General features: G+C 41.5%; 1 protein-coding gene and 1 pseudogene across 1 annotated transcript; both read left to right on the top strand.

Annotated features, from left to right (window-relative positions):
* The first annotated feature begins 10,044 nt into the window (after nt 1–10,044).
* LOC136529345 (uncharacterized) lies at nt 10,045–15,966 on the top strand. The gene is made up of 2 exons (XM_066522420.1): nt 10,045–10,250; nt 12,645–15,966. The coding sequence occupies exon 2, from the start codon at nt 12,887–12,889 to the stop codon at nt 15,719–15,721; it is 2,835 nt and encodes a 944-aa protein (XP_066378517.1). The 5' UTR covers nt 10,045–10,250; nt 12,645–12,886; the 3' UTR covers nt 15,722–15,966.
* Nucleotides 15,967–16,575: 609 nt separating this feature from the next.
* Nucleotides 16,576–21,851, top strand: LOC136527496 (conserved oligomeric Golgi complex subunit 7-like; annotated as a pseudogene).
* Nucleotides 21,852–22,097: the final 246 nt, after the last annotated feature.

Here is a 22,097-nt window from a genome sequence, read left to right as displayed (position 1 = left end):
TGTTGAAACTTGCAATATAGGTTTAACTTGTGATATAATTGATGAATCACTATCTATGCCTATCATTGTTGCTCCTACTAACCCTTCTTGTAGCACTTCCACTTCTACCTCATCTAGTAGTGATGGTCTAACTTGTGATGCCTCACTAGTGGTTGAGAATGAGAACCTCAAGAAGGAGGTCAATAAACTCACTCACACCTTGGCTGAGGCCTATAGTGGCGAGGACCGCTTGCTTATGTGCTTGGGTAGCCAAAGAGCTTCTCTCTACAAAGAGAGATTGGGCTATACCCTCAAGAAAGGCAAGGCGGCTTTTGCTCCTCACAAGACTAGTTTTATGAAAAACAATGATCGGTTTTGCACTAGTTGCAAACAAGTAGGTCATAAAGAGCATAAATGTAAAAACAAGAGCAAAAATACTAATGTATCCTCCATTAAGCTTGATTCTTGCTATATGCTTACTAAGGGTACAAATGGTGTGAATGCTAAGTTCATTGGTAAACCATGGATGGGCTCAAAGAAGAAAGCCATTTGGGTACCAAAGAGCTTAGTGACTAACCTTCAAGAACCCAAGCAAGTTTGGGTACCTAAAAAGAATTGATCTTCTTTTGTAGGTCAATTACAAAGCCAGAGGAAGGTATTGTGTTCTTGATAGTGGGTGCACTCAACACATGATCGATGATGCAAGAATGTTCAACTCAATCAACACCAATGTCAATGATGATTATGATAGTATCACATTTGGTGACAATGGCAAAGGCAATGTCAAAGAGCTTGGTAAGATTGCAATATTCAATGACATGAGCATATCCAATGTATTGCTAGTAGAGAGCTTGAACTTCAATTTACTACCTGTGGCTCAATTGTGTGATCTTGGATTCAAATGCATATTTGGGGTAGATGATGTAGAAATCATAAGTATAGATGGCTCTAACTTGATCTTCAAAGGCTTTAGATATGAGAATCTATACTTGGTTGATTTCAATGCTAGTGAATCTAGATTATCTATATGCTTGTTCACTAAGTCTAGCATGGATTAGTTATAGCATAGAAGGCTTGGTCATGTTGGAATAAAATAATTGAATAGATTGGTTAAGCATGACTTAGTTAAAGGCTTGAAAGATGTTGTGTTTGAAAAGGATAAGCTTTGTAGCTCTTGTCAAGCCAGCAAATAAGTTGGAAACACCCATCCTAAGAAAAGCATGATGAGCACTAGTAAAGTATTTAAGTTATTGCACATGGATTTATTTGGGCCAATATAATACACTAGTATCGATGAAAACAAATATGGCTTTGTGATAGTAGATGACTACACTAGATACACATGGGTATTCTTTCTAGTGGACAAAAGTGGTGTATTTGCAACATTCAAATCATTTGTCAAAGGCATTCACAATGAGTTTAAAACAACCATCAAGAGAGTTAGAAGTGACAATGGTAGTGAGTTCAAGAACACTAGAATTGATGAGTTATGTGATGAATTTGGAATTAGACATCAATTCTTGACCAAGTACACACCTCAATCAAATGGCCTTGTTGAGAGGAAGAATAGAATACTCATTGATATGGCAAGGTCTATGCTTAGTGAGTATAATATGAGTCAATCTTTTTGGGCCGAAGCTATCAACATGGCTTGCTATTGTAGCAACCGCCTCTATTGTCACCGATTAAAAGAGAAGACACCATATGAGCTCTTGAATGGTAGAAAGCCCAACATTGCATATTTTTGGTCTTTGGTTGCAAATGCTATATCTTGAAGAAAGGCACAAGATTGAGCAAGTTTGACAAGAAATGTGATGAAGGATTCCTACTTGGATATTCCACTACAAGCAAAGCATATAGAGTTTAGAATTTGGATAGTGGTACTCTTAAGGAAGTTCATGATGTTGAATTTAATGAAACCAAGGGTTCACATGTAGAGAATGAGAACTTGGAAGATATTAGAGACATTCAACTTTCAAATGCCATGAAGAACATGGATATTGGTGAATTAAGGCCTAGGCAAGTGAATAATGATGAAGATGATCAAGTACAAGCGCTCTCTAACTCAAATATGCAAGATGATACAAATCAAGTTAATGCAAGTATATCTCATAATAATGAACAAGATCAAGTGGCTAGTACATCATCTCAACCTAATGATCAAGCAAGTGCAAGCAATCAAGCCCCAATGCTCCAACCAATCAATATTATAAGAGATCATCCTTTGAACACTATCATTGGTGATATTTCAAGAGGTGTACAAATAAAATCAAGATTGGCATCATTTTGTGAACACTTCTCATTTATATCATCCATTGAACCAAAGAAGATAGATGGAGCATTAAAGGATATTGATTGGGTGAATGCTATGCATGAAGAGTTAAATAACTTCACAAGAAATCAAGTATAGGAATTAGTAGAGAGACCAAAGGGACATAATGTGATTAGAACCAAATGAGTCTTTAGAAACAAGGAAGATCAAGATGGTATAGTTGTAAGGAACAAAGCAAGATTGGTAGCACAAGGCTATACACAAGTTAAATGTCTTGACTTTAGAGAAACATATGTCCCGGTTGCTAGATTGGAAGCTATTAGAATCTTGCTAGCCTATGCTTGTGCCCACAACATCAAGCTCTATCAAATGGATGTTAAGAGTATATTTCTCAATGGCTACATCAATGAAGAAGTATATATTGAGCAACCTCTCGGTTTTGAAGATGATAAGAAACCCAACCATGTATATAAGTTAAAGAAAGCATTGTATGGCTTGAAGCAAGCACCTAGAGTATGGTATGAGAGATTGAGGGATTTCCTACTCTCTAAAAGGTTTACAATGGGCAAGGTTGACACCACTCTTTTTATCAAGAAGATTAGAAAAGACTTGTTTGTGTTGTAAATCTATGTTGATGATATTATATTTGGATCAACCAATCAAGACTTTTGTGATGAGTTTGGAAAGATGATGGCTAATGAGTTTGAGATGTCCATGATTGGAGAGTTGAGCTACTTCCTTGGTCTTCAAATCAAGCAATTGAAGAATGGTATATTTGTAAGTCAAGGCAAGTATATCAAGGACATTATCAAGAAGTTTGGCATGAATGATAGCAAAGTCATTAGTACACTAATGGGAACCAATGGCAACTTAGATAATAATGCAAGTGGCAATATGGTGGATCAAAAGTTGTATCGGTCTATGATTGGAAGCCTACTCTATGTGACCGCATCAAGGCTGGATGTCATGTTTAGTGTATGCATGTGTGCAAGATTTCAAGCCTCACCAAGAGAAAGTCATTTGAAGGCTACAAAGAGAATATTGAGGTACTTGAAGCATACACCAAATGTTGGTTTGTGGTATCCCAAAGGAGCAAAGTTTGAGCTAGTTGGTTACTCCAACTCGGATTATGCGAGATGCAAGGTTGAAAGGAAGAGCACCTCGGGCACATGTCAATTGTTGGGAAGATCACTTGTTTCATGGTCATCAAAGAAGCAAAATAGTGTTGCATTATCAACCGTCGAAGCCGAATACATATCCACCGGTAGTTGTTGTGCACAAGTACTTTGGATGAAGGCCACTTTGAATGATTTTGGAATCAAGTTCAAGAAAGTGCCATTGCTATGTGACAATGAGAGTGCAATCAAGATGACCAACAACCCGGTTCAACATGCAAGAACAAAGCACATTAATGTCCGCCATCATTTTATAAGAGATCACCAACAAAAAGGGGACATTTGCATTGAGAGTGTAGGTACCAAAGATCAACTTGCTGATATATTCACCAAGTCATTAGATGAGAAAAGGCTTTGCAAGCTAAGGAATGAGTTGAACATATTGGATTTCTCAAATATATATTGATGCACCCCCACTTATATGGCATGCCTCTCTTTCGAGCTATTCAAGGTAAAAGTTGATTGGTATGGCATACATCCTTGCTAAGGACATGTTTAGTGCATCTAGTCATATTTTCAATTTTATTAGGACCCTTCAAGTGGTTCAATTTTATTAGGCTCATTCATGAAACTCAAATGAATTTGATGATTATATGGTACCACTATTGCTTCTATGCTTATTTTAATCTAGTGGTAGCATATGACATATTTGTGGGCTTGTAAACCTAGTGTTTGATCTAGAAAATGAGCTTTGAGTGTTTAACTCAACATGGTATAAGATAATCCTTATTTGGAGGTGTGAAGAAGCTTGTCCTTGGATCTAACCAAGTTAAATATCTTTGATAAATGATCTAGATTGGACTAAATTTAGGAATATGATCCTCACCCCCCATTGATTAACATTGATAATCTTAACCTATCTATTTTTTGAACCTTTGTGGTCATTGATGACAAAGGGGGAGAGAAACAAAGATATAAGTAATAGGGAGAGAAATAACAAAGATATTAGTACAAAAGATATATTAGTGTACTAAGATGGTGAAAAGACAACAAAGAGAAAGAATTTGACATAAATGGAAAGATATGACAAAGGAAAGGAATCAGAATCAATTAAAATTTTGAGCACACAAGTAGGGGGAGCAAGCTCATAAACTTGTATGATGCATTTGAAAGTGCATTTCATATGTTTGCTTGTATGGCACAAGTTTTAAATTTCAATATTCATGCTTGTGTGGTGTATGCTAGTTATAGGTTTGAATGATGAAATGAAAATCTAGCATGCATAGGTTATCTAGTGATTTTATTTCCAAGTATTTTCAAGTGGTATCAAGCTAACCATGGTGCTAAGGATGGTATAACGGTGCACTTCGATTGGTATCACGCTTTAAATGTCCATCTTTTATACCTTAGCATCATTTGATAGACATTGTCTCCTATATTTCCTATCTAAGCATATTTGCAAGCTTCTATCCAAACTCTTAGCACATATGTAGGAGGAGCAATTGCTATCATTTGGGATTCATGAAACTTGTCTATATTCTTTTACACATGGTAAATATGCTTGGGCAAGCAACATGGATTTAATTGAATTTTAATTCATATCTTTGTATAAGAGTTGTCATCAATTACCAAAAAGGGGGAGATTAAAAACTCTAGTTTGATTTTAGTGAATTGATGAAACCCTAAGTGCTAACCTAGTTTATCAAGTGATCCTGAGATAGGTAGCACACACTCCAAGTGGTAAAGCAAATGAAGATCATAGCATGATGATGATCAAGTGCTTAGACTTGGAAAGAAGAAAGAGAAAAACAAAAAGCTCAAGGCAAAGGTATAAACCATAGGAGCTATTTTGTTTTGGTGATCAAGACACTTAGAGAGTGTGATCATATTTAGGTTTGATAGCCGTACTATTAAGAGGGGTGAAACTCGTATCGAAATGCGGTTGTCAAAGTGCCACTAGATGCTCTAACTCATTGCATATGCATTTAGGATCGAGTGGAATGCTAACACCCTTGAAAATATTTGTGAAAATATGCCAACACATGTGCACAAGGTGATACACTTGGTGGTTGACACATTTGAGAAAGGGTGAAGAAGTTAGAGGTAAAAAGGAGTTAGTCACGCTGGTCACAAGGTGACGGGACACTGGTCTTAGAGGGACCGGTGCGTCTGGTCAAGTGTGGCGGTGAAGACACTAGTGTCGGTCTCTGACCGAACGCTAGATCTTAGACTGACCGGACGTTGAGGTCCCGTGTCCAATCGTGTTGTCGGGCAGCGCAGAGAAAAGTCACCGCGTGACCGAACGCTGGCAGGGTCCGGTCAAGCATGACCAAACGCGTCCGGTCGAAGAAAATCGTTTCTGGAACCTTACTGGAAATGACCGGACGCTGGAGGCTAAGTGTCTGGTCAGTTTGTGCACAGTGTTTGGTCAACCGATGACTGTTGAAATCTGACGAATAGTATTTGAAGCAGGGGACACGTGATGTGAATCACGTGACCGGACGCTGAGGTCCAGCGTCCGGTCAATCCGACTAGAGCGTCCGGTCACCCCGCGTTGTGCCCAGTGAAGAAGAACAATGGCTCTATTTCATGGAGGCTTCTATTTAAGCCCCATGGCTGGTTGAAGCTCATACCTTTGGCTATTTTCATTGACATAGCAACCTTGTGAGCTTAGCCAAATCCCTCCCACTCATCTCCATCATTGATTTATCATCTTTGTGAGATTGGAAGAGAATCCAAGTGCATTGCTTGAGTGATTGCATCTAGAGGCACTTGGTGTTCGTGTTTCGCTGCGGGATTTGCTTGTTACTCTTGGTGGTTGCCGCCACCTAGACGGCTTGGAGCAGTGAGGATCGTCGAGCGGAGAGCGGTGATTGTCTCTAGCTCCGATCGTGGTGATTATGAGGGGTTCTTGAACTTTCCCCGGTGGAGAGCCAAAAGGTACTCTAGTGGATTGCTCGTGGCTTGTGTGATCCTCATCTTATATTGGTTATGCGGCACCCTATTGAGGGTTTGGCGTGTGAAGCCAATTAGCGCGTGAACCTCAAAGTGAGTGAATCATCCCAACAAGGACTAGCTTGCTAGTAAGCAAGTGAACCTCGATAAAAATCATTGTGTTCATCATTGATTCTGAGGTTAGATTGGTCTTCATTGTTATTCATCCTTATGATTGATTGGTTCCTTCATCTACATGGCGGTATAACCTTTTTGATCACTCTCTTTACATTACCGCAAACTAGTTGACAAGCTCTTTAGTGTAGTGAGTTGTGAGAGCTTGCATGGTTGGTTGGTGTGGCTCTTTAGTTAGCCTTTGAGAGCATATTAACATTGGGTAGTGTCATAGCTATTGTGTGAATAGATACTATCTAAACTAGAATTATGGTAGGTGGCTTGCATTTTGAGTAGGCTAGCGCAACACTTGCTTCGCCTCATAATTGTCTAACCATTTTGTTAAGTGTTATTATAGAAATTTTTATTAGGCTAGTCACCCCTCTCTAGCTATTAGGACCTTTCAGCCCCACCAGTAGCCTCTAGAACCATCTGGACGCGCTCTCCCACGACTCCAATGCTAATAGCAGGCCAGTTCCGTGATGGGCTTTTTGAGCCCGGTTGTCTAAAGAAGCTCAAGTAGCCCAACTTAGAAAAAGGAAGAAGTTCGCATTACCTCTCTTAATTTTCGTGAAAGTCCGTTTTTTCCCTGAACTTCAAAACCAGGCAAAACCCCTCTCTCAACTTTAAAAACCGTTCATCTTACCTCCCTGATATGGTTATAAGTAATTTTGAAGGTGGTTTTGTCTTTTTTATTTATTTCATCTAAATATTTGAAAATCATAGTAAATCACAGAAAAATCGTAAAATGAAAAATTCAATTTTGTTGGACTCCACATGAGTAGATCTACACAGTGAATATATAATACGGTATGATTTAGTACAAATTTTTTGTTGTAACTTTAGATCTATGCTTTTCTGTAATTAAATGGAATAATTCATAGATGCAGTTTTTATGGTCCAATTGTGGTTAATTTTTTATGATAGGCTAATTATTATATGCTTAAATTATAGTAAAAATTTCATACCCATTGGATCATTTATAACTTAGTTATAGATTTTATTTAGGTTTATGTTTGTTAAATATAAATAAATCTATAACTAAGCCATACATGATCCAATGAGTATAAAAATTTTACTACAGTTCAATCATATAATAATTAGCCTACCATAAAAATTTCATCATAATTGGACCATAGAACTGCAGCTATGAATTATTTCAATTAATTAAAAAAAGCTTAGATCTAAAGTCACAGCAAAAACTTTGTACTAAAGCATACTATATTATATGTTCACTGTGTAGATCTACTCATGTGGAGTCCAACAAAATTGGATTTTCTATTTTATATTTTTTGTGATTTACTACGATTTTTCAAAGATTCAGCCGAAATAAATAAATAAAGACAAAACCACCTTCAAAACTGCTTATAACAGGGCCGGGAGGTAAGATGAAAGGTTTTAAAAGTTGTGAGAGGTGTTTTGCCGTGGACCTTTATGGATGGCAACAACTAAACTCAGCAAGAAACAATTCGTAGTAACCACTCGGTGAACCCTAGATACTAGGGTATACTGAAATAAAAACAGAGCTGATCGGATGAGGGGAGATAACTGGGTCAAATTGATCCGATCAACCTAGAACCTCAAGGGAACATAGAACATATGACCAATCTACACGAATTTTCATAAGGAAGGCGAAATCGAGAATCGACCGTCATATAATCGAGAACCCAAGATACTAGGGTATACTGAAATAAAAATAGAGCTGATCGGATGAGGGGAGATAACTAGGTCAAATTGATCCGATCAACCTAGAACCTCAAGGGAACATAGAACATATGAACAATCTACATGAATTTTCGAGAATCGACCATCATATAATCGAAAATCGACCATACACACGTATAGACAAATTGAGAAAAGGAGGGGGACGAATCGAGGGAACGCGTACCTTGACTATCCGATCGAGAGAGCCTTGCTTGTTCGTCTACGCGCCGATGGTGTGAAAATCTCACGATTGCGATCGAGGGAGGAGACTGATGGGTAGAGGAAGTCGGGGGCCGGGGGTGGAGCTTTTTAGCTAGAATCTACAGAGGCAACGGAGGGTTACGTCACGGCTTACGGGCCACGACAACGCGCTACGCACGAGAGGCCGTGGCGGTGGGTCTGGCGGAGTTCCACGTTCGGCCCCACCACTAGCCTCTGGAACCATCTGGACGCGCTCTCCCACGACTCCAATGCTAATAGCAGGCCAGTTCTGTGATGGGCTTTTTAAGCCCGGTTGTCTAAAGAAGCTCAAGCAGCCCAACTTAGAAAAAGGAAGAAGTTCGCATTACCTCTCTTAATTTTCGCGAAAGTCCGCTTTTTGTCCCTGAACTTCAAAATTAGGCAAAACCCCTCCCTCAACTTTTAAAACCGTTCATCTTACCTCCCTAACCCGGTTATAAGCAATTTTGAAGGCAGTTTTGTCTTTTATTTATTTATTTATTTATTTATTTCGTCTGAATCTTTGAAAAATCATAGTAAATCATAGAAAAAACATAAAATGGAAAATTCAATTTTGTTGGACTCCACATGAGTAGATCTACACAGTAAATATATAATATGGTATGATTTAGTATAAAATTTTTGTTGTAACTTTAGATCTATGCTTTTCTCTAATTAAATGGAATAATTCATAGCTGCACTTTTATGGTCCAATTGTGGGGAATTTTTTATGGTGGGCTAATTATTGTATGCTTAAACTGTAGTAAAAATTTCATACTCATTGGATCATTTAAAACTTAGTTATAGATTTTATTTAGGTTTATGCTTGTTAAATATAAATAAATCTATAACTAAGTCATATAAGATCCAATGAGTATAAAATTTTTACTACAGTTCAATCATATAATAATTAGCCTACCATAAAATTTTTATCACGATTGAACCATAGAACTGCGCTATGAATTATTCCAATTAATTAAAAAAAGCATAGATCTAAAGCCACAACAAAAACTTTGTACTAAAGCATACCATATTATATGTTCACTGTGTAGATTTACTCATGTGGAGTCGAACACAATTGAATTTTCTATTTTATGTTTTTGTGATTTACTATAATTTTTTAAAGATTCAGCCAAAATAAATAAAAAAGATAAAACCGCCTTCAAAATTGCTTATAACAGGGCCGGGAGGTAAGATGAACGGTTTTAAAAGTTGTGAGAGGTGTTTTGTCCGGTTTGAGAGTTCATAGAGGAAAAATAGACTTTCGCGGAAATTGAGAAAGGTAATGTTACTTTTTCCTTAGAAAAACGACGTGTTGGACTTCCCCATCCTCGTTCCTTCACCGAATGACACAATACAAGTCCAAACTTAAACCCAGCAGCAGAAGGCCCAGATTAGTACTACGGACACTGTATGGGCCCAAGACGAGCGGATTCGAGGCAGATGCGGCGCGCCGGCGAGTTCCGAGCCTTGCGCGCTGCTCGCGGAGAAACGACCGAAAATAGCGGCCGCGGGCAAAAGCTGCGAAAGCCGAAGTGGCGCAACGCCCGAGTGGAAAATTATTATATTTTTATATTTTTAGTGGGGACCCTCGTTCCCTCTCCAGGCGAAACCGTGAAACTCCCTCCATTCTTTGTGGGCCCCGCACTCTTTTCTGTTCCACCTCCACTCCACACCTCTCCGCCACCGCCGCCGCATCAAGTAGACGTGAAGAGGGACGCCGGAGGTCGGGGTGGCGACCACGAGATGCAGGAAAGGGAGTAGCTCGGGCCTCGGGAGTCGCGGCATGTGAGTGCACAGCAGAAGACTGGAGGCCGACGAGCTCGACCTCATGTCCGGCGGCGGCGGCGCAGGTCTCGTTCCCTAACCCTATCCCACTCCATTGTCTTCCGCTTTTGTCCCCTACCGCTCCGCCCGTAGAATTTGTCTTCCCGTGTGGTCGCTCGAGCGCGCAAGTCAAGCTCCCGTACAGCCTTCCCCTCGGGCAAATCGAGCTCCCGCGCAGCCTCCGCGGCCCTGCCGCTGCCGCCGAGTGGCTGTCTCGCGGCAAGTCGCTCGCTTCTGCGGCGCTTTTCTCCGCCTCCGCGCCTGAAACGGTCGCGCCGCTTTGGGAGCGCTTATGTGCCACGCGTGGCCCGTCCGCGTAGCGACTGAGCGTGCTGAAGCGTGCGCTTTTGGGACTGCCCTGCTCCGTTTTTTTCTAGTTCTGCCCCACCAACTCCACCATGGAATTGCAGCTCTACACTGGAGCAGATGCGCCTATTTGGCACATTGCCCGACTTCAGCTCTAGGAATGGGAGGTTTAGCTGGGAAAGGTCTAATACGCCCCTGAAGGATGTTCGGTATATATTTTGATGTTTGTACGCAAGTGTCCATTTTCTTTACTAATTGAAATATGATATGAAATATTGTAATTGCAACTAATTTAGTTAAAAATGAGGGTAAAAACAATATAATACATTTTATTAACATCAATTACACAAACAAGCAACTCGTTGTTCATAGTACCATATATCATAATAATATTTAAAAAAAAGGGCGTACCCAGTGCAGAGAGCTCCCGCTCTATGCAGGGTCTGGGGAAGGGTGTCAGTGGCAAGCCTACATTCTATACAGAGAAGAAAATGACACAAATGTTGTATTCAATGATTCTATATGATACAATTTTTCTGACCAAAATAAAATACAAATGATATCAAAATAGTGAACTTTCTTGTGATGAGATCTTGTACTTCATCCTTTGACCATATGAAAATCTAGAGTCCTGTTAAAAAAGAATTTCAAAGGCTTGCAATAGAATTAGAAATATTCATAATGCAGCACATATCTCAGTTATTTGAGCACTAAAATACAGAACTGATTGATATCAAAATGAAAATTATGAAATTTGTCAGCATTAGATAAAAAAACATAGGAGGATAAGTGACTAATTAAACCCTCAGCGTATCACATCAGCTTCTGACACACTGCAGACATTCAGCATGCGTATAGTCCTGATTTGCAACAAACAAGATTAATTGTTCGATCCTTTGGCATACAAGGAATTACAATATCAACCAATACCGATACATACTCAATTTGAGACCATATAGTGCCCTGTTAGTGTTTGCCAAAATTTTATTTCAGTCCATTCTATCAATGGCATCAGTGGTGCATAAACAACACAAATGTGCTAGATAAGAAAATCGCTTATCGTAACTTGATATGCAATGCCACATGAGCCTGTAAAGGAGAACTCTATTGAATCCACTCTTGCCTGCAGTAATCATTGCCGCACACCTGACATTGAACTAACCTTGCACGGTGGTGGCTGGTCAGCGCCAACCCCTGGCCGGCCTTGGCAAGTGGCCTGACTGCCTATGGCCATGCCCTGGGAGACCGTGGCTGGCTGGGGCCTCGCCAGGCCAAGCAGCAGGGTGCTGCGGCAGGCCGGAGGATGGGCCACCAGCAGCTGGCGGCGCTTGCTGAATGGCCAGGGGAGGGTGGCCCTCGACCCCAGCAGAGGGCCCCATTGACGACCAATTGCAGCAGCGAAGGCGAGCTGAGGTTTGTAGATAGATGCGGCAGAGGGGAGGATTTGTGAGGAAAAAGGAGTTCATCTGGCTGAGCATCACCAGATCCGTCTATTCTGGTCATCAACTCGCATGTGGAGAGCCCGTGATCGCCAGATTTCGAGCGCCACCAGTAGGGTTGGAGGAGGGAGGAGGTGGTGCAGAGGGCAATGATTCGGGAGGGGGGGGGGGGGGGGGGGGGCGTTGGTGAGAAAGAAAGTGAAGGGGTATGTTGTGTAATTAGTGTCAGCGGTGGGGAATTTTACCCCAACTCCACGAGAAAGTTCATAAGTAGAGTTTGTAGAGTACTCCTTGAGGAGCTCCGCAAAAAAACGTGGAGTTAGCCCTCAACTCCACCTTTTTCCTGGAGTGGAGTTTGCGGAGCTGACCTGTGTGGCTAGCGAAGTTGGGAGCAGAGCTGCAAAAGTTGGAGCAGAGCAGTCTCAAACATGCCCTTAATAACTCCTTTTGGAATCCTGCATGGGTAGGGAAGGAAGTTAGAAAAAAAAACTCATCAAGTCTGTTTATAAGATGGAATTGCAATGTGTAAAATTCCTACTCCATTCCAAATTGTAAGTGGTTCTGACTTTTCTAGATACATTGTTTTTAATACGTGCGTAGCAAAAGCAATGGACCTAGCTAGAACGACTTAGGGAGTACTATTTTATCGTGATTTCTGATTGTCTTGTCTCTCAGGCTGCTTCATCTGGAGAATCGCTGCACGTGCATGGTCTGCATTAGCCACCTACACAGTGATCTCTGCTTCTGACCTAACCATGCCATAGGCTCTATCTGCATTGGAGAGAAGTAAACCTATTCAAGGTGTTCATATACTTTTTGGATGGTTTAAGAAAGAGCCTGGAAGCCTTGTGTGGGTAATATTTTGTGTGACAGCGATTGATGTTGGATTGTTGGGAACCAATTCCGTAATCAGTACAATGGAGTGCAGCAGAGAAGAGGCCTTGAAGGCCATGGAAATTGCTGCTAAGAAGTTGGAAAACAGAGACTTTGCTGGTGTTAAAAGGATTGCCCTTAAAGCACAGAGGATTTTTCCAGAGGTCGAGAACATACCCCAGCTGTTAACTGTCTGTGAAGTACACTGTGCAGCAGAAGCAAAGGTAAACGGGATATTGGACTTTTATGGAATTCTCCAAGTAGAAGGAACAGCGGATGAGATGACCATAAGGAAGCAGTTTTGTAAGCTTGTTCTCTTACTTGACCCTGATAAAAACAGTTATGCTGGTGCAGATTCTGCTTTGAAGTTTGTTGCAGAAGCATACTCAACATTGGCTGATCAAACAAAACGACATGTATATGATGGCAAATGGAGGGTTGCTTTCAAAATTGCACCAAAGCAGGCTACACAACCGACACAGGCTGCAGAACCAACTCGGGTTACACAACCAAATCAGGCTACACAACCGAAACAGGCTGCAAAACCAAAGCAGGCTACACAACCAATGAAGACTACAGAGCCGATTAACAGAACCGATGCAAATAGAAGTAACACAGCAAGATATGGACCATCAGATTCATCACCAACTGATGGGTGTGCGTTTTGGACCATATGCATCCACTGTAAAACAAAATATAAGTACCATGGCAACATACTTAATCTTCAGATCCGTTGTCGGAACTGCAGGCAAAAATTCTTTGCATACCAGATAAGTACAGAGGATGTGACTTCTGTATTCTCATCAAAAACAGCAAATAGTGATGGGCAACAGGGCTGTCTTCCTACTCAACAAGGCTGTTCTACAAATCTCTCTTCTAGAGAGAACAAAGAGACAAGTCCTGTGATGAATGCAGCACAATGTGATGAACAAATGAAGAGGAGTTCAAAACCAGGTGGTGAAGGTATGGTTGATCATACAGAGACAAGTCGGAAAGGAGTTGAATTTTCTGCAACAAATCCTTCTAAAGCATCTGCACCAAATGGAAATGATAGGGCAGATGGAAGGATGCAAACTGACACCACTGTACCATATTTTGGTGATGGGAAAAACCTAAGTAGTGGAGTGGATACATCAGCAGTGCCAGGTGCTGCAGGAATCCCTACTCCACAGAGATGTTTTAGGAGAAAGGCATATGTTGATGCCAACAACACCCTTAACTCTCCAAAGAAAAAGAGTCGGACACTGAAAGATTGGTCCTCAAATGCTGCCTGCGGTTCTAATGAAGTGTTTGCTGATAATGTTGCCCATGCTGATGGACAAATTAGTGAATGTCATGCCTACAGCAAAACAGATAATCAAGATAAAAGTTGTACTGTCAATGAAGGCAATAAAAGAAACAATAAAAGAACTTGTGATACACCTGCTGAGAAGCCTTGCAATGCTGGGAGCTTCACATACCCTGACTCGGAATTTTTTGACTTCGGAAAGTGTAGGGATGTCAAACTGTTTGCAGTTAATCAGATATGGGCACTTTATGATGACTTTGATGCCATGCCAAGATATTATGCTAGAATTAGACATCTTGATACTACCAACTTCAGAGTTCGGTTCACTTGGCTGGAACACTATGCAGTGAATGATGATGAGGACAATTGGACTTATAATGAACTTCCTGTGGCTTGTGGAAACTTTAAGTTAGGAGGAAACACACAAGAGTCACAACATCCCCTCATGTTTTCTCACATTGTTTCATGGGCTAAAGGCAGAACAAGGGGTTCTTATGTAATACATCCAAGTAAGGGTGAGGTATGGGCTCTTTATAAGGGCTGGAGTATGCAGTGGATCTCAGATGCAGACAATCATAGATCCTATGAGTATGAAGTGGTGGAGGTCCTTTCAAACTTTACAATGGAAGCTGGTGTCACTGTTATCCCCTTGGTCAGGGTTGAAAGTTTTGTGAGTCTGTTTGCACAAGCAAAGGATAAATCATCATTTGTTATACCATCGAGTGATCTACTTCGGTTTTCCCACAGTATCCCATTTTTCAGAACAGGAAATGAGAAGGTTGGCGTCCCTAGTGGGTTTCTTGAACTAGATACCGTATCGCTTCCTAGTAACTTGGACGTAGCATTTCCAACAGTTACTCTTGATTCTTGTGTGCCTGATTCTTCTGCTCTGCAAGGCTGCTGCTCCCCCATTATTTTGATGTATCCAAAAACAGTATTCTACAACTTTGAAGAAGTCCGGTCGAATACTAAGTTTGCACGAGGCCAGATATGGTCTCTTTACAGTGATTTTGATAAACTTCCAAAATACTATGGCTGGGTTTCACAAGTTGATCTACATCCGTTTGGAGTGCATCTGACTTGGCTGGAAGCATGCCCTCGATCAGAACAGGAAAATATGTGGTTAGAGCATGACGTACCTGTGAGCTGTGGGACATTTAAAATCGGTTACTGGAGTATCAAGTATGACACAAATGGTGCGTTCTCTCATGTAGTAGAAACGCGTTCAACGCGGCACTTTGAAATTCACCCACTAGTAGGGGAGATTTGGGCGATCTACTGCAATTGGTCACCTGGATGGGTTCCTTCCAGTAAGGATGCCTGTGAATATGCCATTGGCGCGATAACTGCGCGCACTGAAGCTAGCACGAAAGTCTTGTTTCTGACTCAGGTAGATGGCTACAGAACTGTATTCAGGCCAGACAATGAGAGGGGTATCCTGGAGGTGCCAACAAAAGATGACTTGCGGTTTTCTCACCGGATACCCTCTTTCCAACTGACAAAAGAAAAGGGTGGCACGCTCTGTGGCTTCTACGAGTTGGATCCTGCTGCTATTCCTGATCCATTCCTCGCTGGGGGTAGTACCCACTGACTCGCAGCGGCTGAATTTGGCCGTTCTGATGAAGAAACTAGGACTAAATCACTAAATTACTAATCGTCATTGAATGGTGATCAGTTGTATTGTATGCTCTTTTGCATGTTAGTGTGCCGGTCAACTGTGGTTTAGGCTAAGCCTGGCTATATATTCCACTTCGTAGGCCCTCGGCATCTTTTTGTCTTGTATGTATGTACGGAGCATACAACTCTTTGTATCTAATGCTGATGCCTGTGAAACTATACTCTGGTAGTGTTCTCTGCTGCCGAGAGCAGATGATGGCCTCTATTATGAGCTGCAAAACAGCTCGAAATTTTGTTACGTGTTCCAGGAAAAAAGGACCCCTTCCACGTCAGAATTGTGTCTACGTAGCACTCCTAATGTATAATTTTTCCTACGTGCTTTGTTTACTGTTTAGGACTGAAAAAGAAAAAAAAGTTTTCCCCAAAAAACAGACTACGGGCTTGCTTGGTTGGTTTTCTTGCACAATCAAAATCATGATAAGCCAAAACTTTTAGTCAACAATTAGTTCATTGCCAAGGAATTAGCATATCAATGTTTATGATCAAAGTTTTAGCAAGTCTCTAAAAACTTCTTATAAATTGAATATAAGAAAGAAAGAAAAGTGCTTTCTAGTATGTTAATGCACATCTATGTTTTTTGCTCTTACTTTAGCACACCTTAATTTTAACAAACCTAAATTTTGGCTTGACATAATTTTTAATTAGATATAAGAAAAGTCAACCAAACAGACCCTACACAGGTACACTCCTTTGTTAAAAAAATAAAATAAAATAAAAACCAACAACAACAGCAGCAGACCCTACACTCCTCCAACCTCAAACGTACAAAGCCCTTCACGTAACACCTCCACGCCTTCGTCCCCTGCAGTGAAGACATCCAGGAGGAGCCGAGACAGAGAGGGCAGTGAAGGGAACCCGCGCGGTGTCCCGGCGTGCATCGGAAATGGTGGTGGTGGACGCGTCGGAGTTCGGGGCGGAGGGCTTCGACCCGAAGCGGTGGATCAACGCGGCGCTGGACGCGCGGCACCCGTCGGCGCCTCTCGATCGCTTCCTCGCCGACGCCGAGGAGCGCCTGCGTTCCGCGGCCGACGACGCCGCGGCCGCGCTCGAGAGGGACAGCGGCGACGCCCTCCGCCGCGTCCCGCTGGCATGCCGCGATGCGCTACGCCTCCGCGACGACGCCGTCGCCCTGCGCTCCCACCTCGCCTCCGTCCTCCAGTCCCTCTCCCTGGTACGCGCCTCCGTCCCTGTGGCTTGCTCCTTATTGGATCTGGATCTCACTCGCACTCCCGTTCGTTATTACGCGAAATCGAGACGGATTGATTGGAGCTCTGGAATAGCTTACCAGCGCGTAGTTTCTTCGCACGTATAGTTCAGATGGATCTGGATCTCGCATTCCGTGTCTAGTCAAGTCGTTTTTTTATCTGTGTGGGCTTTCGCCTTGGATACAATACAACATGAGTACAATTGTAGCTTACAAGTAGCACGAAATTCACGACTGCATTTAGTTTGATCAGTTTATGTTCAGGTTTCATTGCCCCATTTTTGCTACTAGTTAAAAGTTGATCTCAAAATGTTCCGGGCCTCCGGGGTTTGTGAACTAAGCTACACTCTGACATAGTTGCATTAGTTGCCATGTGGACTAATTTAGGATATTGTCATTTTTAATTACTTACAAACTGAGCGTAATGTAAGAATTAAAATTAAGAGCAATTCAGACATTCAGATTCAGAGGTGATCTGCATAAAAACTCTATTTTGCTTGCCAAAAAAAGTGAAGAGCCATGGAGTTGTAGTAATGTTTACATACTTCAGATGATAAAATTCCAGTACAACAAGATGCAAGGAAAATAAAATCTTGCCCTCCAGTGGTGTGACCATGAGAGAACCTTTCTTGTACACTAAACTAATCTCTCAGGGGGTCGCAGCCTATCCTGCTGCCCAAGCTCACTCCATCTGTGTTATTATACTGTATTCTGTTCCAGCTACATTTTTGCCAAGGCGGCAACTAACAAACTATTCATGGTTATATTTCCAACCAGGCTGAGGGATCATCTGCAGAATCGATAGCTGCACTAGCACGAATTGATACTGTGAAACAGCGCATGGAAGCTGCATACACAACATTGCAGGTAAGGTCTATCTAAAGTTTGTAGACCATGACACACCACTGGAGTATTGTTTTACTAATGTGGTAAATTCTTGTTTATTATTTTTAAGAGTTTGTTGATGGAATGGCAGGATGCTGCTGGTTTAGCACAGTTGAGCCAGAGTGTTGAGGATGTGTTTTTCTAGTGGCAATCTTCCAAAAGCTGCAGAAACCCTGGCAACTATGAGACATTGCTTGTCAGCAGTTGGAGAGGTGTCATACACCCTGCAAAAAACTATGAGCTGCATACACAGCCTGTTCGTTTTGCTTATAAGACGGTTTCTTTCAGGTTGCCGAGTTTGCAAATGTTAGAAAACAACTTGAAGTATTGGAAGAGCGGCTAGATGAAATGGTGCAGCCTCGTTTAGTAGATGCGCTTTCTAATCGCAAGGTATATCCCCCCACAAAACAGTAGTTTGTATTTGTTACATGAAGCATATCTATTTTACTCAGAACCTTTTTCTTTCTTGGAAGGTTGATGCTGTGCAAGACCTTCGTGGTATACTGATACGTATCAATAGGTTCAAGTCGCTGGAGGCGCAATACACTAAGATCCATGTTAAGCCTCTAAAGAAACTCTGGGAAGATTTTGACCTAAAGCAAGATCCAGCAGGCTAGACATGGAGAAGCTCGGTGGCGAAAGCATTAGTGGCCTCTCATTCTCTAGCTGGCTGCCTAATTTCTATGATGAGACACTGCTTTACCTTGAACAAGAGTGGAAGTGGTATGTTCATGGTGATCTCCTCCTTTCGCTCTTAGTTAAAATATACCTAGTACTAGTTGTAAAGTGGTTAATCAGAAGTTAGTTTTTAGAATCAGCCCCTAAGTAATATCTGGCATAATGAAGAAAATACATTGTTATACCAAAAAGAGAACTCTTCTTTTGCTCCATCAGAACTGCAATTAGCCCGTGGATGCTCTAAAATGGAAATGGTGATGCTCACAGGTGCTTGACTGCTTTTCCTGAAGAATACAAATCACTAGTACCAAAAGTACTTACTGAGACCATGAGTGAGTTGAATTCAAGCTTTGTCTCTCGTGTAAATATAGCAACTGGTGATGTTGTTCCTGAAACCAGATCTGTTGCCAAAGGTAATGCATAAACTGTTCATTAATTTCATATTGACCTACATCTATCCCATGGTTTTATCACATATATTTTTCTGCTTAACAAGCTATTAGCTTTGTTGCTTAATCTTGCTTGTTTTTCCTAACAGTGAATTGTGTTTTTCTTCTCTGTACCCAGGTATATTGGATGTTCTATCAGGTGACTTACCAAAAAGCACTAAGTTGCAGAATAAGCATCTTCAAGCGCTAATTGAACTGCACAATATGACTGGCACTTTTGCTAGGAACATTCAGCACTTATTTTCAGAATCAGATCTTGCAGTTGTGCTGAATACTTTGAAAGCTATTTATTCCCCATATGAAACCTTTAAAGCAAGGTAAAAACTTAAATCAGTTTGGTCAATGCAGATTGCAAACACAAACCACCAAAGAAAAACATTGTTTTGCATCTGGTTACCAGCTGCATTTATGAGATTTCTTTGATGCAACTGATGGATGGTAGTAATCGTTTGGTGCTGCATGTCTTTTTATTGGGCGTCATGTAGGTATGGGCAGATGGAGCGTGCTATACTCTCTGCTGAGATGGCAGGTATAGACATCCGTGGGGCTGTCCCTCGTGGTGTTGGCGCACAGGGTATAGAGCTGAGCGAAACTGTCCGCAGAATGGAGGAATCCATTCCACAAATGATAGTATTTCTTGAGGCAGCTGTGGAGAGATGCATTAGTCTGACTGGTGGTTCAGAGGCAGATGAACTGGTACTGGCTCTTGATGACGTCTTGCTGCAGTACATATCTAATCTCCAAGAAACATTGAAGTCCCTGAGGATAGTCTGTGGACTGGATAGTGATGCCTTGAAGAAAGATGTAGCTTTAGAGAAAAAGGAAGTACAACGATTGGTGGATGTTTCTGAAGAGGAAGAATGGTCTATTGTCCAAGGTGCTTTGCAGATTCTTACAGTTGCTGATTGCCTAACTAGCAGAACCTCAGTCTTTGAAGCTTCTTTAAGAGCTACACTTGCCAGGATTGGAACAAACTTTCTGTTTCTGGCTTTGGCTCAAGCCTGGATAAATCACCTGCAGCAGCTGCTGATGAGAATGCAGACTTGCCTCTTGCTGGGAGGGCTGCACTAGATATTGCAGCTATTCGCCTAAGTCATCTGCCAGACAAGTCTAAGAAGCTCTTAACTATACTAGAACAGGTAGGTTTTGTTGTTTTAAATTTTTGAATTTACTGTTACAACGTACAAATAGCCTACCCCAACTTGCTTGGGACTGAAAGGCTATGTTGTTGTTGTTGTTGTTGTTGTACTGTTACAACGTACAACACAGGAGTCATCACTTGTGTCTCTGGGTTGTGACTGTATATCTGAATATCGCTTGGAACTTGCATAGTGATGCATGATCTGCAGTCAATCATCACCTAATAGAACTTGATAAATGAATCTTTCTCATTTTTCCATAGAACCAAGTCCTGAGCTACCTGATCTTTGATCCACAGTCCAGATCGCATCATTTCTAGTGGGGCTGAGTCACCATGTGTCTGTATTTTTTGCAAAACACATATTAGTTGTGTTGGATGAAAATTATGCAGTGTAGACAAATGACAAATCTGGTTCCTTTTCTATATTCCCTTGTTTGAGTAGTCAATGTAGAAACATAAGGAGTACATTTTGCGATACATCTTGAAAATCTAGTTTCACAGGAAACTGAGATCTATTAACATGCCTCTTCTGCTCCACATCACTAGTTAATCAGATCTGTTCATATAACCTACTCATAACCTGCAAATTTCCCACCCAACTAAATTTAGTTGCCCTCATGTTACTAACATTATTTATTTATTTTTTACAGTCAAAAGATCCAAGGTTCCATGCTCTTCCTCTCACATCACAGAGAGTTGCAACCTTCTCAGACACAGTAAATGAACTCGTCTATGATGTGCTCATATCTAAGGTTCGGCAGCGTCTCAGTGAGGTTGCGCGCCTTCCAATCTGGTCATCCGTGGAGGAACAGGGTGGTCTTCCTCTTCCAAGCTTCAGTGCCTACCCGCAAGCATATGTGACCAGTGTTGGGGAGTATCTCCTCACTTTACCACAACAGCTGGAGCCACTCGCAGAAGGTATCTCAGGCAATGAGGCTGGCAACGACGAGGCCCAGTTCTTTGCCACTGAGTGGATTTTTAAGGTAATAAACGTGAAATATTTGTACTTATGTACCTGTGAAGTGCAAAAGGTCACCATTCTTCCATTCTTATATTTGCACATTGTGTGGGAAGAGACAATTGAATAGAAGGCTATTTCGAATCTCCCCGTCTTTTAATCATAATTCATAGCACCATTTCTGTTGATGTTGGAACATTCAGTCTTAGATTATCATCTCTGCTTCCATGTACCAGGTCGCCGAGGGTGCCACTGCTTTGTTCATGGAGCAGCTCCGAGGAATCCACTACATCACTGACCGAGGTTCACAGCAGCTCGCTGCCGACATTGAGTACCTAAACAATGTCCTGTCTGCGCTGTCGATGCCAATCCCTCCGTTCCTGTCTACCTTCCACGCCTGTGTCTCCACCCCGAGGGACCAGGTCTGTGATCTGATCAAATCAGATGGTGGAAGCCAGCTCGACCTTCCTACTGCCCATCTGGTCTGCAAGATCCGGCGGATCACATTAGACAAATCGTCCTAACCTCTCTCCCTTTCCGTAAGGTTTACCTCTGCAAAAGCATGCATTCCAGCGTCCTTGCTTCTGTGACCCTATGTTTGACTTGCGGGCTTGTAAGTGGCTTCACTCTTTTTCCTTTTTATTTTCATTGACAGTAAGTTTTGCCATGTAAGTTGTAAACGTACTGCTGGCAAATAGTGAGGATAATCATATATAGAATAATTCATTACTTAGGGGGCTGTTTGGATGCAACCCTGGACAAAAATTGCCTGGATTCTTGCTCGCCTGGAACTTGCTTGCATGCTGTTTGGTTGACATCCTGGGAATCTTCCCGGTCCAGAGTCCAGACAAAGTTATATTATTGATTCTACTGAGAATTTGAAATGTTTCTCATTGCGAAACGCACCTAGTATCAGAATCTTATCGGATTTTGCCAAATATTTATTATCAGATTCTACTATTTATTTTTATTTAA

The sequence above is a fragment of the Miscanthus floridulus genome, chromosome 19 (genome assembly GCF_019320115.1).
Source record: "Miscanthus floridulus cultivar M001 chromosome 19, ASM1932011v1, whole genome shotgun sequence".
NCBI classification, from domain to species: Eukaryota; Viridiplantae; Streptophyta; class Magnoliopsida; order Poales; family Poaceae; genus Miscanthus; species Miscanthus floridulus.
This window is presented reverse-complemented; position numbering and strand designations above follow the sequence as displayed.